Source organism: Pistacia vera, unplaced genomic scaffold (assembly GCF_008641045.1).
Source record: "Pistacia vera cultivar Batoury unplaced genomic scaffold, PisVer_v2 Contig7, whole genome shotgun sequence".
Taxonomy (NCBI): Eukaryota; Viridiplantae; Streptophyta; class Magnoliopsida; order Sapindales; family Anacardiaceae; genus Pistacia; species Pistacia vera.
In genome coordinates, this window is record NW_022196556.1 from 1 (window position 1) to 13,185 (window position 13,185).

General features: G+C 35.3%; 2 protein-coding genes and 1 long non-coding RNA gene across 3 annotated transcripts; all 3 read right to left on the bottom strand.

Annotated features, from left to right (window-relative positions):
• Nucleotides 1–271: 271 nt before the first annotated feature.
• Nucleotides 272–3,243, bottom strand: LOC116114024 (receptor-like protein 7; the record flags this gene model as incomplete). The annotated part of the gene is made up of 1 exon (XM_031400175.1): nt 272–3,243. A coding segment is annotated over exon 1 (2,972 nt), but the record flags the coding sequence as incomplete, so codon positions are not given.
• A 3,493-nt stretch (nt 3,244–6,736) lies between these two features.
• LOC116114053 (receptor-like protein Cf-9 homolog) lies at nt 6,737–9,091 on the bottom strand. Its single transcript, XM_031400208.1, has 2 exons — nt 8,468–9,091; nt 6,737–7,963 (listed from the first exon to the last, which is right to left on the bottom strand). The coding sequence occupies exons 1-2, from the start codon at nt 9,089–9,091 to the stop codon at nt 6,737–6,739; spliced, it is 1,851 nt and encodes a 616-aa protein (XP_031256068.1).
• Nucleotides 9,092–10,999: 1,908 nt separating this feature from the next.
• LOC116114077 lies at nt 11,000–11,725 on the bottom strand. The gene is made up of 3 exons (XR_004125504.1): nt 11,614–11,725; nt 11,462–11,529; nt 11,000–11,358 (listed from the first exon to the last, which is right to left on the bottom strand). It is a non-coding gene; the product is annotated as an uncharacterized LOC116114077 (long non-coding RNA).
• Between the last annotated feature and the right edge of the window lie 1,460 nt (nt 11,726–13,185).

Below are 13,185 nucleotides of genomic sequence, written 5' to 3' on the forward strand. Positions count from 1 at the left end.
AATAAGCACTACGTAAAATCCTACTAAAGATATGATGATAATAAAATTCAAAATCTAGGCAAGCTCCACAAACATTCAAATACATTCAGAATTCTCAGAAATTTCAAAATAAAGCTTATATGCTTGATTCGATTTCAGTCACACAATTTTCTGGTTCATAACTCATTTGTATCATCACTTCTTCAATAGGTCAATGATAAAATAAAAAATAGCTATGCAATGAAATGAAAGTATTTAAAATAATAAGCAAAAAGAAGATTGGAATACCCACCTGATTGAGCGAGCATTTCCTGTTGTAACCATCTTCACAAACCACTGTGGCTTTTCCGTTGAAAATGTAACATACCCCATTAACAAGCCAATCAACAGTCCACATCCATAACCCATCATCATAGAGACCTTCCAATCAAACCAACTCGAAGTATCGTGCTCTTCATGAAACATCGATGACCTTGGTTTGGGCGACGGTGCCTCATCATCAGCACACTCTTTTGACAATGGTCTTCCACACAACCCCAAATTCCCAATATAGGAACATTCTTCAAACGTTGCAAACTGTTTCTCATGAGGTATAGGTCCCATAAGTTGGTTATATGAAAGGTTTAATAGACCTAGACAGGTCAAACTTTCTAATTCCATTGGAATCATTCCAACAAGCTTATTTGAAGAGAGGTCCAAGACCTCAACAGATGTCAAATTTGACAATGATGTAGGGATATGACCTGTTAGACTATTTCGAGATAAATTGAGGAAACGAAGTGCGTGGAGTTTTCCAATTTCTTCTGAAATCTCTCCGTGAAAGTTATTATTTGAAAAATCAATGGCAGTAAGGAAAGCAAGTATTCTTACATATTGGACTTGGAAACCTCTTACTGCCAACGTCACCGAATCTAGATAATATGTTTCCCCCATATATGTTAACACACCCGGATCAATATTCATCGAAGCTTTCATGTTTTCAAAATACGTTGTTGGTAAAGAGCCACCAAAGTTGTTGTCTGAGACGTCAAAGATTCTCAAATTAGGGAAAACATTATTGGCCTCAAAAGAATCCCGTATAACACCATAAAATTTGTTGGAATGAAGGATAAGAACCTGTAGCTTCTGAAGATTTCCCAACCAATATGGGAAGGTATCATTTATGTTATTGTTCCCAAGATCTAGAACTTCGAGCATTGTACAATTGATCAATGATTGTGGGATTGGCCCTTCCAATTCATTGCCATTGAAGGTAAGGGTCCTCAAATGATTGCCCCTTACAAATGTTCCGGGAATTTTGCCATAAAATCTGTTCTTCCGCAAATCCAAAACGCTGAGACTTTCGCTAAAGTTCCCCATGCATTCTGGGATGATGCCACTCAAGCTGTTATTAGAAAGATCAAGAATTCCAATGGTTTTGATATCACAGATCGAGTGAGGTATCTCTCCCGTTAATTTATTGTTTGACATTAAAAAGAGATACAAATCTGGTGGCAGAATTGGTAGAGGTCCTTGAAGCAAATTGGAATTAAGGTCAAGATAGTGTAGATTTTCCCATGGAATCTTCTCTATGCTTGTCAGGGAATTGTAGGAAAGATTTAGAAAATTCAAAGTGACTTCTCCCACATGAAACATCCAATTGGGAATTTGGCCGTGGATCTTGTTGTCCGAAAGGTCCAGCAAGACTAATTGGTCTAGATTTCTTAAGCTGTCTGGGAACTCAGTCAGGTCACAAGAAGACAAACTCAAATACTGAACCTGAGGAAAGTATGGGCTGGGTACTTCTGATTTGGTGCTCAACAGTCGACGATTATGAGAAAGATCAAGCATTTTAAGGTTTTTGAGTTTTGCAAACATGGAAAGATCTAAAGCACCACTGAAATTGTTTGAAGAAAGTGACAGATGAGTCAGATTCACAAATTCAAAGATTGAACTTGGAAGTGAACCATGCAATCTGTTGTTACTCAAATCGATGAATTGTAATGAATTATTTCTAATTTCATCAATGTGGCCAGATAGCTGGTTATAGCTAAGGTCCATGTGCAACAATGGTAGATTGAAGAGCGTGAATGGTATGGTCCCATTGAACAAATTATGATCTAAATGGATAGAGGCTAAATTTCTAAGTTGACTTACTAGAGAAGGAATCGAACCAGCTAGTTGATTCCTCGAGAAGTCAAGATAAGAAAGTTGGGTTAGGTTGAAAAAAGTATATGGAATTTCACCAATGGAATTAGTGAGAGAAAGATCCAAATGCCTGAGCTGCACAAGATTTGAAAGAGATGATGGTATCTGACCCCTAAAACTGTTACCTGAAAGGTCCAAATGAGCAAGTTGTGTAATGTTACCAAGTGATCCAGGAATTGACCCACTGAAAGTGCAATTATAAATACGCAATTGCCTTAAGTGCTTCAGATTGCTGATTGAATCAAGCAGCCCTTCCGTCAGACTGATGTCAGAGAGATGCAAAAGCTTGAGGGGACTGCTCCAGTTACCTTTTGGAAAGATGCCTGTGAGCTCAAAGTTATCCCATAAAATGAGCACCTGTAGGTTTGGAAGGTGGAAGATATTATTCGGCAAGTTCCCTCGTAATAGACAACCATTGAGACTTAGCGATGTCAAAGAAGAAGACATGTTTACCAAGAAACTAGGTACTACGGTAAACATGTCTACATAATCAAGAATGAGTTCTTTCAACTCTGTTAAGTTTTGAGATAGCCCTTGCAAAACAGGTGTTTCAAGTCTCAAACGATTGTGGGAGAGGTCAACTGAAATCAATTTAGTGAGGTGAGAGATTTCGGCAGGAAGTTGACCATGAAAGTTGGACGAAGAGAGGTTAAGGAGCCTCAAACTGGGGAATTTATTAAAAGCTGAAGAAATCTGAGAGGAATTGAAGTTATTGAAAGCAAGATTTAGCCTTCGCAGGTGAGGAAGGAAAAATAGGCTACTGTTTGAAGGGATGCTGCCATAAAGCCAACTGCAACTAAGGTCAAGCTCAATCACATGACCAGTCACCGTATCACATGTTACCCCATCCCATAAGCAGCAATCCTTATCCTCTTTCCAGGACATCAATTTTGAATAAGAAGGAACCATTTTATCACAAGCGGAAGATGGTGAAAGCTTCTTCAAGGAAAAGAGTTGCTTAAACTGGAGTAATGCAGAACTTTGGTCGTGAGAACAAAGTTTTGCAGAACACTGAGAATGCAAGAGCAATAACAGGAGGCAGAAAATCTGACAAGACCATGTTAAGTACCAAGCCATTTTTTTGTATGAAACCAGAGGAATGGATATATTTGTAAATGGAACGAAAATGGAGGGTCAGTATATATAGAACCCATTTTCAGCTGTCTTTTTTAATTAGTTAAATTTTTATTAGTCAATACAGAATCTGCAAAGAAAGTTTCATAGAAGGAATATTCCTTGAACCATTATAGTATGCAAGTTTTTTTCAGTAATTCAAACCGAAAGTTAGATTCATGTAGCACAAGTCTTGGTTGTGCAGTGAGGACTACGTGCTCATCTAGAAAAATATTATCTACTCTCACCAAGTCTTGGTCATGCAGTAAGGACTACTACATCAATAACCAAGTTTCATGGCCATGCACTGACTATTCCACTAATTATTTAGCACCAAGTCTCCGTAAATTATCTAGCATCTAAATCTTGGTCGTCAGTGTCTTCTAAGATTAAAAGTCTTGGTCATGGAGTGAAGACTACTCCGTAAATTATCTAAGTCTTGGTCGTGAATGTCTTCTAAGATTAAAAGTCTTGGTCATGGAGTGAAGAGTACTCCGTAAATTATCTAGCATCTAAGTCTTGGTTGTGAATGTCTTCTAAGATTAAAATCATTTTCCACACGGTGCCCGAAATGATAAATTAATCTTCAAGTCTCAATTTCTAGTAATTTTGTCCCTCTATACTCTGTACATATTCAAGTCACAAGTAAATAATAAAGCCTTTTATTTTTATTTTTTCTGCATGTATTGTTGAAAAATAATATAAATACAGCTAACTTTGTTGAATGGGGGGAAGTATTTAACTGTGTAAATGAAAGGCACTTATACAGGCAACCAAATCAATATCGCTGCTTCTGCAATGGTCCTATTTTTTCTTATTACTTTAACATTTCAGATTTCAATAATATTAAAACAAAAGGGGGCCCAATAATCTTTGAGCGACAACACAGTGGAAAATGAATTCTAAACTCATTAGAAACCACAAAGTTCAAACTGAGGCTAACTTGTTATAACAATGCTTCAATGACAAGCAAACGATTTGAAAACATACAGGGACTCTGACGTAAAGTTAAAAATTATGGACGTTGTGATAGGAATCCACTCCCAAATTGATAGAAATTAGACTGAAAAGTGGCCCATTTATAGGGTTGAGTAGAACTCTTTCTAAAAATTCGGTTTACCAAGAGAGGATGTCTAAGTCCTTATAAACTATACGCCCACCTCTTTTCTCTCTGAATGTGAGATCTTAAAACAATTCGGGTGAATGATGGTCCCTTAGACTATATTCATATTATTTTTGTGGTACAGTATATTGTTTCTTTTAAAGTGTCTTATCAAAATTATATTTCATTTTGTTTTTAATAGATATTATTTTCATTATTATTTAAATTTTGAAAACTTAATTGCTTGTTAAAAGACATTATTCTAGTCTATTGATATTGATGAATAATGAATATACCTAATTTTGAATTTATATACTAATTTATTCTTCGAAAAAATAAATAAATTAGATCACACTTATCTAATTTCATTTTTTATTGTGTCTTATAAACAAACTTATATATCTTCCACCACACCTTCCCCAATTTCAAAACAGCCTATGAGACTAATAGGAGCAAGAATCCAAAGTAAAAAACAGAAAACATATGACAATTGCAATTCTTATTATGACAAGTTCATGATTTAGGTTTCTCAATTAAGGTATTAAATAGTATTAAAGTACCAATTAAGAAAAAAAAAAAAATTAAGCTAGATATGATGATAGTGAAGAATTATGAAATAGAGCTCGGCTTCTTGCTTCTCTTTGGGCTTTAGTGTCTAAAGAATTCCAAGATTAATCTTTCTTCTGGGTTTTGAAGGGTTAAGTCTTTCACTTGTTTAGTGTTGTATATATTGTTTTAAAACCCGAACCAGAGGACAACCCGTTTTGCTGTCCGGGTCACGAGTTAACTGGTTGGACCGAGTCAGCAACAATTTTATTTTTAAAAAATAATTATTAATCCCTCAAATTTTAATATATTAAAAATGCCCCTAAAAAAGGTCAAATTAGTCCCTAAAATATTTATTTATTTCAAATATACCCCAAAAAATTACCAATTAATCTTTTAACTTTTGACATATCTCCAAAACACCCCTATAAAATTCAATTAACCCTTATAATTTTGAAATATTACAAAACCCCCCTAAGACCTGAACTGAACCAGAGAAGCTGCCGGGTCCCAATCCGACCAGCCAGTCCGATCCGGTTTTTAAAATAGATATTGTATAGAGAAAGGGGCATTGTGCTTGTTAGCTGATTTTTTTGGGCACTAACGGCTGTTGTATAGCTTTTGTTGCTCATTTATTTTATGCTATTTGTGGACAGTTGGCCCCCTCTACAGACGTACGAATTTAGCCTTAACTTTAATACGTATTTAGTTTCTTATTAAAAAAAAAAAAAAAATTCCACTCGGTCCTAGTAGACCATCAAAGGATCTTGGTTCCAGGCTTGATGGTTTTGGATTTGATTTTAATTTAGGTCCGTGACATCCCACACAGCACGGGAAGCTGAAGTTCTTGATATAATAAGAGGTGATGTTGTCCACAAGTGCAATTCACACCCCAAAATTAAACTATATGGATCTTGCAGTGCTGGATGACACTTTGGATCCAATAAATCAAACAAACCTTAGGGGCAAAAAAATTGTTCTATCTGCAATACTTACCAAAGATAACTACTTTCTATATTTAGATAAACCAGATGATACAAGAAAATATATAAATAGAAAAAAAAAAAAAAAAAAAAACACACGCTCAAGGGAGATTAATCAGCCGTACCTCCTGATCATTACTAAGATAACATAACCAACATGTGGTTTATGAAAATTTGTTCTCTTTGAAGAGAACTCTTCCCACATAACTTCATCCCCCTTACATTTGATCAACGTTCCCACCTTTCTATGAAGTTCAACATAACTATTGAAAAGCCATCGAGGTTTTCTAGTTAAGAATACAAGAAAACCCATAATCACTCCAACACCATCCACATCCATACCGATCAGCACAACTTGCCAACCAAAATCAAATACAGACTCCACACTATCCTTTATATTGGGAAGATTGTGGGGACTCCTCAGGAGCACATTCTTGACAATGGAAATCCACAGAGTCCCAGTTCCATGTAGGAACTATTTGGGAAGGTTTCAAAGTGGTTGTCTCGTGGTATGGGTCCAACAAGTTGGTTTTGTGACAAATTAAGAACTTGAAGATAATTCAAATTTGCCAACTCCCATGGAATCTTCCCAACAAGCCGTTTGAAGAGAGGTCTAAAGATTCAGCTTCTCAATTTCCCAACTCGTGAGGTATATGACCGGATAGATATTTTGAGAGAGGTTTTGAGGAGGGCAGGAACAAAGATTCCCAATTAATTCAGGAATCTCTCCTTTAAAATTATTATTTGAAAAATCTATGGTTGTGAAAAGAGTAAGTATTTTTTCCAGTTGAACCGTGGATCCTTTTAATGTCACCACCACAGTATCTCAATAATAAGTGTCCCCCATATATTTCAGCTTCTTTTCAGTTTCACCAGCATTCATGATAGTGTTCAGATTTTCAAAATACCTCGTTGGCAAAGAACCAGTAAAACTGTTGCTTGAGAGATAAAAAATTCTCAACTGAGGAAAAGAAACTTTCTCGCCAAAATGGGTGATGGAACCATAAAACATATTAGAATGCAGAACAAGAACTTGGAGCACCGGAAGATCTCCCAACCAATATGGGAAGGCATCATGTATCTTGTTGTTTCCCAGATCAATTACTTCAAGCATTGTACAATTGATCAAAGACCGTGGGACTGTCCCTTCTAATTGATTGTTATTGAAGTTCAGAGTCCTCAAATTATTGTCCTTCATGAATGTCCCAGGTAAGGTACCATAAAATCTATTCTGTCGCAAATCCAACACGCTGAGATTGTTGCTGAAGTTTCCTATGCATTCTGGAATTCTGCCACTCAATTTGTTATTGGAAAGATCAAGAATTTGAATGAGACTCATGTTGCAGATTAACTGCGGAATCTTTCCAATCAATGTATTGTTGGAGATCAAAAAGACTTTCAAGTCAGATGGGGGAACTGGAAGTGATCCTTCAAGCAAATTGGAATGAAGGTCAAGATATTCAAGGTTTTTACATGGAATCTTCTCTATGACAGTCAAGAAGTTGTGGGAAAGATTTAGAAAATTCAAAGTATCAGTTCCCATGTTCCAAACCCAGCTGGGAATTTGGCCTTGGATCTTATTGTTTGAGAGGTCTAGAAATTCTATTCTGTCTAGACGTCTAAAGATGTCTGAGAACTCACTCAAGTTGCATGAGGATAATTTCAAAGAGTGAATTCGGAGAAAGGAAGAGTTTGCCTTGAACATGGTGCTCAATGACAGATTGTTATGAGAAAGAGCAAGTGTTTCAAGGTTTTTGAGTTTTGCAAACATGTAAAGCTCTAAAATGCCACTCAGATTGTTTGAAGAAAGTTCGAGATCAATTAGATTCACAAGTTCAAAAATTGAACTTGGAATTGAGCCAGACAACCGATTATTACTCAAATTGATTTCTCGCAAAGAATTATTCTGAAATTCATGAATACAGCCAGCAAATTGATTATAACTGAGGTCCATGAACTCCAATAATGGCAGAATAAAGAGCCCTGATGGTATAGTCCCATTGAGTAAGTTATCATGATAATCAATGCTAACTAGATTCTGAAGACTAGATACCTGAGAAGGAATTTGACCAGCGAGTTGATTCTTTGAAAAGTCTAAATAAGAAAGTTGCGTTAGGTTGACAAAAATATCCAGAATTTCACCAGTAAAATTATTGATTGAAAGATCTAACACCCTGATCTGCTGAAGATTTGAAAAGGATGATGGAATGTGACCGGTAAAAAAATTAGATGAGAGGGATAGATGTGTTAGTTGTGTAAGATTACCAAGTGACGTAGGAACTAACCCGATAAACTTGCAGGCTAGGAGATTCAAATGCCTCAAGGAATTCAGATTGACGATTGAATTAGGTAATTCTTCAAAGAAGCTCATGAAAGAAACATCCAAAAATCTGAGGGGGCAGCTCCAATTAACTTTTGGAAAAGCACCTGACAGTCCAAAGTTATACGCTAAACTAAGCGTATGAAGTTTTGGTAAGCGGAAGATGTCATTTGAAAAGTTCCCTCATAACAGACAACCATTTAGACTTAGAGATGTCAAAGAAGAAGATACGTTTACCAAGAAACTAGGTACTACGGTAAACATGTCTACATCATCAAGAATGAGTTCTTTCAACTCTGTTAGGTTTTGAGATAGACCATACAAAACAGGTGTTTCAAGTCTCAAATGATTGTGAGAGAGGTCAAGTGAAATCAATTTAGTGAGGTGAGAGATTTCGGAAGGAAGTTGACCATGAAAGTTGGACGAAGAGAGGTTAAGGAGCCTCAAACTGGGGAATTTATTAAAAGCTGAAGAAATCTGAGAGGAATTGAAGTTATTGAAAGCAAGATTTAGCCTTCGCAGGTGAGGAAGGAAAAATAGGCTACTGTTTGAAGGGATGCTGCCATAAAGCCAACTGCAACTAAGGTCAAGCTCAATCACATGACCAGTCACCGTATCACATGTTACCCCATCCCATAAGCAGCAATCCTTATCCTCTTTCCAGGACATCAATTTTGAATAAGAAGGAACCATTTTATCACAAGCGGAAGATGGTGAAAGCTTCTTCAAGGAAAAGAGTTGCTTAAACTGGAGTAATGCAGAACTTTGGTCGTGAGAACAAAGTTTTGCAGAACACTGAGAATGCAAGAGCAATAACAGGAGGCAGAAAATCTGACAAGACCATGTTAAGTACCAAGCCATTTTTATGTATGAAACCAGAGGAATGGATATATTTGTAAATGGAACGAAAATGGAGGGTCAGTATATATAGAACCCATTTTCAGCTGTCTTTTTTAATTAGTTAAATTTTTATTAGTCAATAAAGAATCTGCAAAGAAAGTTTCATAGAAGGAATATTCCTTGAACCATTATAGTATGCAAGTTTTTTTCAGTAATTCAAACCGAAAGTTAGATTCATGTAGCACAAGTCTTGGTTGTGCAGTGAGGACTACGTGCTCATCTAGAAAAATATTATCTACTCTCACCAAGTCTTGGTCATGCAGTAAGGACTACTACATCAATAACCAAGTTTCATGGTCATGCACTAACTACTCCACTAATTATTTGGCACCAAGTCTTGGTCATGGAGTGAAGAGTACTCCATAAATTATCTAGCATCCAAGTCTTGGTCATGGAGTGAAGAGTACTCCATAAATTATCTAGCATCCAAGTCTTGGTCATGAATGTCTTCTAAGATTAAAATCATTTTCCACACAGTGCCCGAAATGATAAATTAAACTGGATTCACATATTGCCATTCTATTAATCTTCAAGTCTCAATTTCAAGTAATTTTCTCCCTCTAGACTGTGTACGTATTCAAGTCACCAGTAAATAATAAAGCCTTTTATTTTATATTTTTTCTCCTTGTATTGTTGAAAAATATATAAATACAGCTAATTTTGTTGAATGGGGGGAAGTATTTAACTGTGTAAATGAAAGCTACTTACACAGGCAACCAAATCAATATCACTGCTTCTGCAATGGTCCTATTTTTTCTTATTTCTTTAATATTTCAGATTTCAACGATATTAACACAAAAGGGGGCCCAATAATCTTTGTGCGGAAACACAGTGGAAAATGAATTCTAAACTCATTAGAAACCACAAAGTTCAAACTGAGGCTAACTTGTTATAACAATACTTTAATGATAAAAGCAAGCGATTTGAAAACATACAGTGACTTTGACACAAAGTAAAAATTAGGACCGTGTTAATATTAAGGAAACAAATCGGGTGAATGATGGTCCCCCTTATTATATTCATATTATTTTTGAGGTATATTGTTTCTTTTAAGGTGACTTATCAAAATTATATTTCATTTTATTTTTAATAGACATTATTTTCATTATTATTTAATTTTTGAAAACTTAAGTACTTCATAAAAATTTATTCGATTTATATTGAATATACCTAATTTTGAATTTATATAGTAATTTGTTTTTACAACAAAAAAATAAATTAGATTGAACTTATCTAATTTCATTTTTTATTGGAATGTGTGTCTTGTAAACAAACTTATATATCTTCCCCCACACCCCCCAATTTCCAAACAGCCTATGAGACTAATAGGATCAAGAATCCAAAGAAAGAAAAAAACATATGATAATTGCAATTCTTATTATGATGAGTTCATGATTTAGGTTTCTCAATTAAGGTATTAAAAAGTATTAAGGTACCAACAAATAAAAAAAAAAAAAAATTGTTTTCTACCATGGTCTTCCTCTTACTCTACAATGACTAACATTAAAGTTTAACACCTACAGAGACTTTACTCAGTGACTAAATGTGCATTAAAGTAGACCCCAGAGCACAAAACTAGTTAACAGCAAAAGCATATACAGTTCCCATCCCAAAATATATAACTCTGAACTCACAGAACTGAAATTCTATAATCCGACAAGCACAAAATACTCTTAATTCTCAAATTCATTCATCAGGTGAGGTGTGCAATGTAGTCTTAAAGGTGATATTTGGTGATTTCAAATTCTATTTTTCACTAGGGCTTTTAGATTAGCCAAAAAAAAAAATACTTTCAATTATGTAAGGTCCGATTAATTAGTATTTAGTTTCCTGACTTCGTATTATCAATTTGATGATTCAAATGGCTAGTTCATTATTATTGTTACGATAAATATTATATGACATTAAAATTTAATTCCATCTCCATCAGTGAAGACAACTAGTCTTGGTCATGCAGTGAGGACAACTCCATCTCCATCAATGGTTTACCCCCAAGTCTTGGTCATGGAGTGAAGACAACTCCCTAATAAATCATCTAGCACGCCAAAGTCTCGGTCAGCACCGACGTCTTCCTAATAGGCTATAATTTCTTCATATTTTTCCAATTCACAATGTGACATTCAATCAATCTTGATAGCTCAAACTTTCAACTCACTTTCTCCTAAACTGTGTATCATGCTTACAGTTTAAATTTTCTCTTTTTCTCTATTCTCTTCAGCTAATTCTTCCTATAAATAATAAAAATTAATTCGTAATTGGAAAAAAAAAAAAAAAAAACATTTAAGAATAGAAATCATAAACAGATTTTAATAGTAATTAGAACTAAATTACCAGCTTGATTTTGAGATGAACAGCCGCCGCCATATTCGCCACTGAAGATCCAACCGTCCGTTCATTTACTGTAAGAAGACGAAATACAGAAGAAAAATTCAGTTTCTTGAGCTAGTATTGAGAACATTGTGCGTATGAGAAAGTAAAGGTACCTCTCCCGATGCGTATTTTGAGCGAAGGCTCCAAATACAGGTTACGAAAGTTTGGATCTTCACTGGAAGAAAAGAAGTAGATGATTAGGGGATCTGTGGAGATAACTCTATTCCAGGGGTCGTTTTAAATTTAACCAAAATAATTTTTATATAACCTATTTATCCGCTAAGTACCGAAATTACCCCTTTAAAAAAATTGTATAGTGTGTTTATAGGGATTTATTAATTCGCCATGAGGTTTAACATGGAAAAACTTGCCCTCGATTATTAAGAAATTAAATATGTTAGTTGATCGTAACAATTTAAGGATATAAAAGATATTTAAAATAAATTATTAGTTTTTTTTTGTCAATCACTTATCAATTTTAGACAAATAACTGAAAGTTTTGATTAAAGTGTTGATCGTCTTGATATAATAACTAGGAGTGTAATCGAATCGAGTCAAATTGAGTATTGAGAAACTCAAGCTCAATTTGATTAGAAAACTCGAAACTCAAACTTCAATATTCAGGCTCGAGCTCGAGCCCGACTGTACATGACTGGCTCGAGTTCAAATAAAGATTGACTCGATTACAATCGATTAAGCGTCAATAAAATTATAAGTGTGGATTCTCCAACACTCAAGTCAACAAAGAAAATTGTATTATTTGATCTTGCTCATGCTTTGATGGCTTATTGATAGTTTAATAACTGCCTGAGTTACAGGGTTCAACTGCACATAGTGGGCAGTTATAACTTGGCCGTTATTCATAGGCTTTTTGGGTAATTTGGGTTTAGGATTTCTTTCCTTTTCCAGCCCCTTTTAGTTTATATTTGTACTCATTAATTTGGGCTTTATTACCTGGGCTTCTTTATTGGGCTTTGCCAGCTGTATATATGGGAAATGATTTTTGAAACCCGTTTATTTCATCGTTAGCCTCCATTTCTTATTTTGGAGAGGATAAAATTGTTAATTTATAATTCACTGGGATTACAACAGACCTTGTATTTTACTTTAATTTTTTAATAATGTTTTACTTACAACTGAGTTATACAATTGAGTCATACAAACAGACAAAAATTACACAAAATTTATGTAAAATGATTACTCTTTCCTTTGTTTTTTGTCTGGTTGTATGACTCGGTTGTATGACTCAGTTGGATGACTCACTTAGAGGTGGAACATTTGGGCTGGGTTAGGCGGGTCAACCCTAACCCGGCCCGTAAAGACATGGGTTAAACCCGAACCGCCAAGATGGCGGGCCAGGTTGACCCTAACGCTGCAGCAACCCCCGGGCGGGTCGGGTTGCACAATGGTAACTTGCAACCCAGCGGGTTGCTGTTTTGTCTCTTTTGAAAGAGACCCGTCAACCCGTCGGGTTGCAACAGCCAACCCGGTGGATTGGCCGAAAAAAATAAAAATAAAATTAAAAAATTTTATTTTATTTTTTAAACAGCAATGCTAGTCTTACAAAGAAGCCTACAAAGGAGGTATACAAAGTTAACCTCCACCCTTCATCTTCATCATTTCTCTCTCTCTCTCTTTCTCTTTTTCCGTTTTTCTTTTATTTTTTTCTTCACTTTGTACGTTTC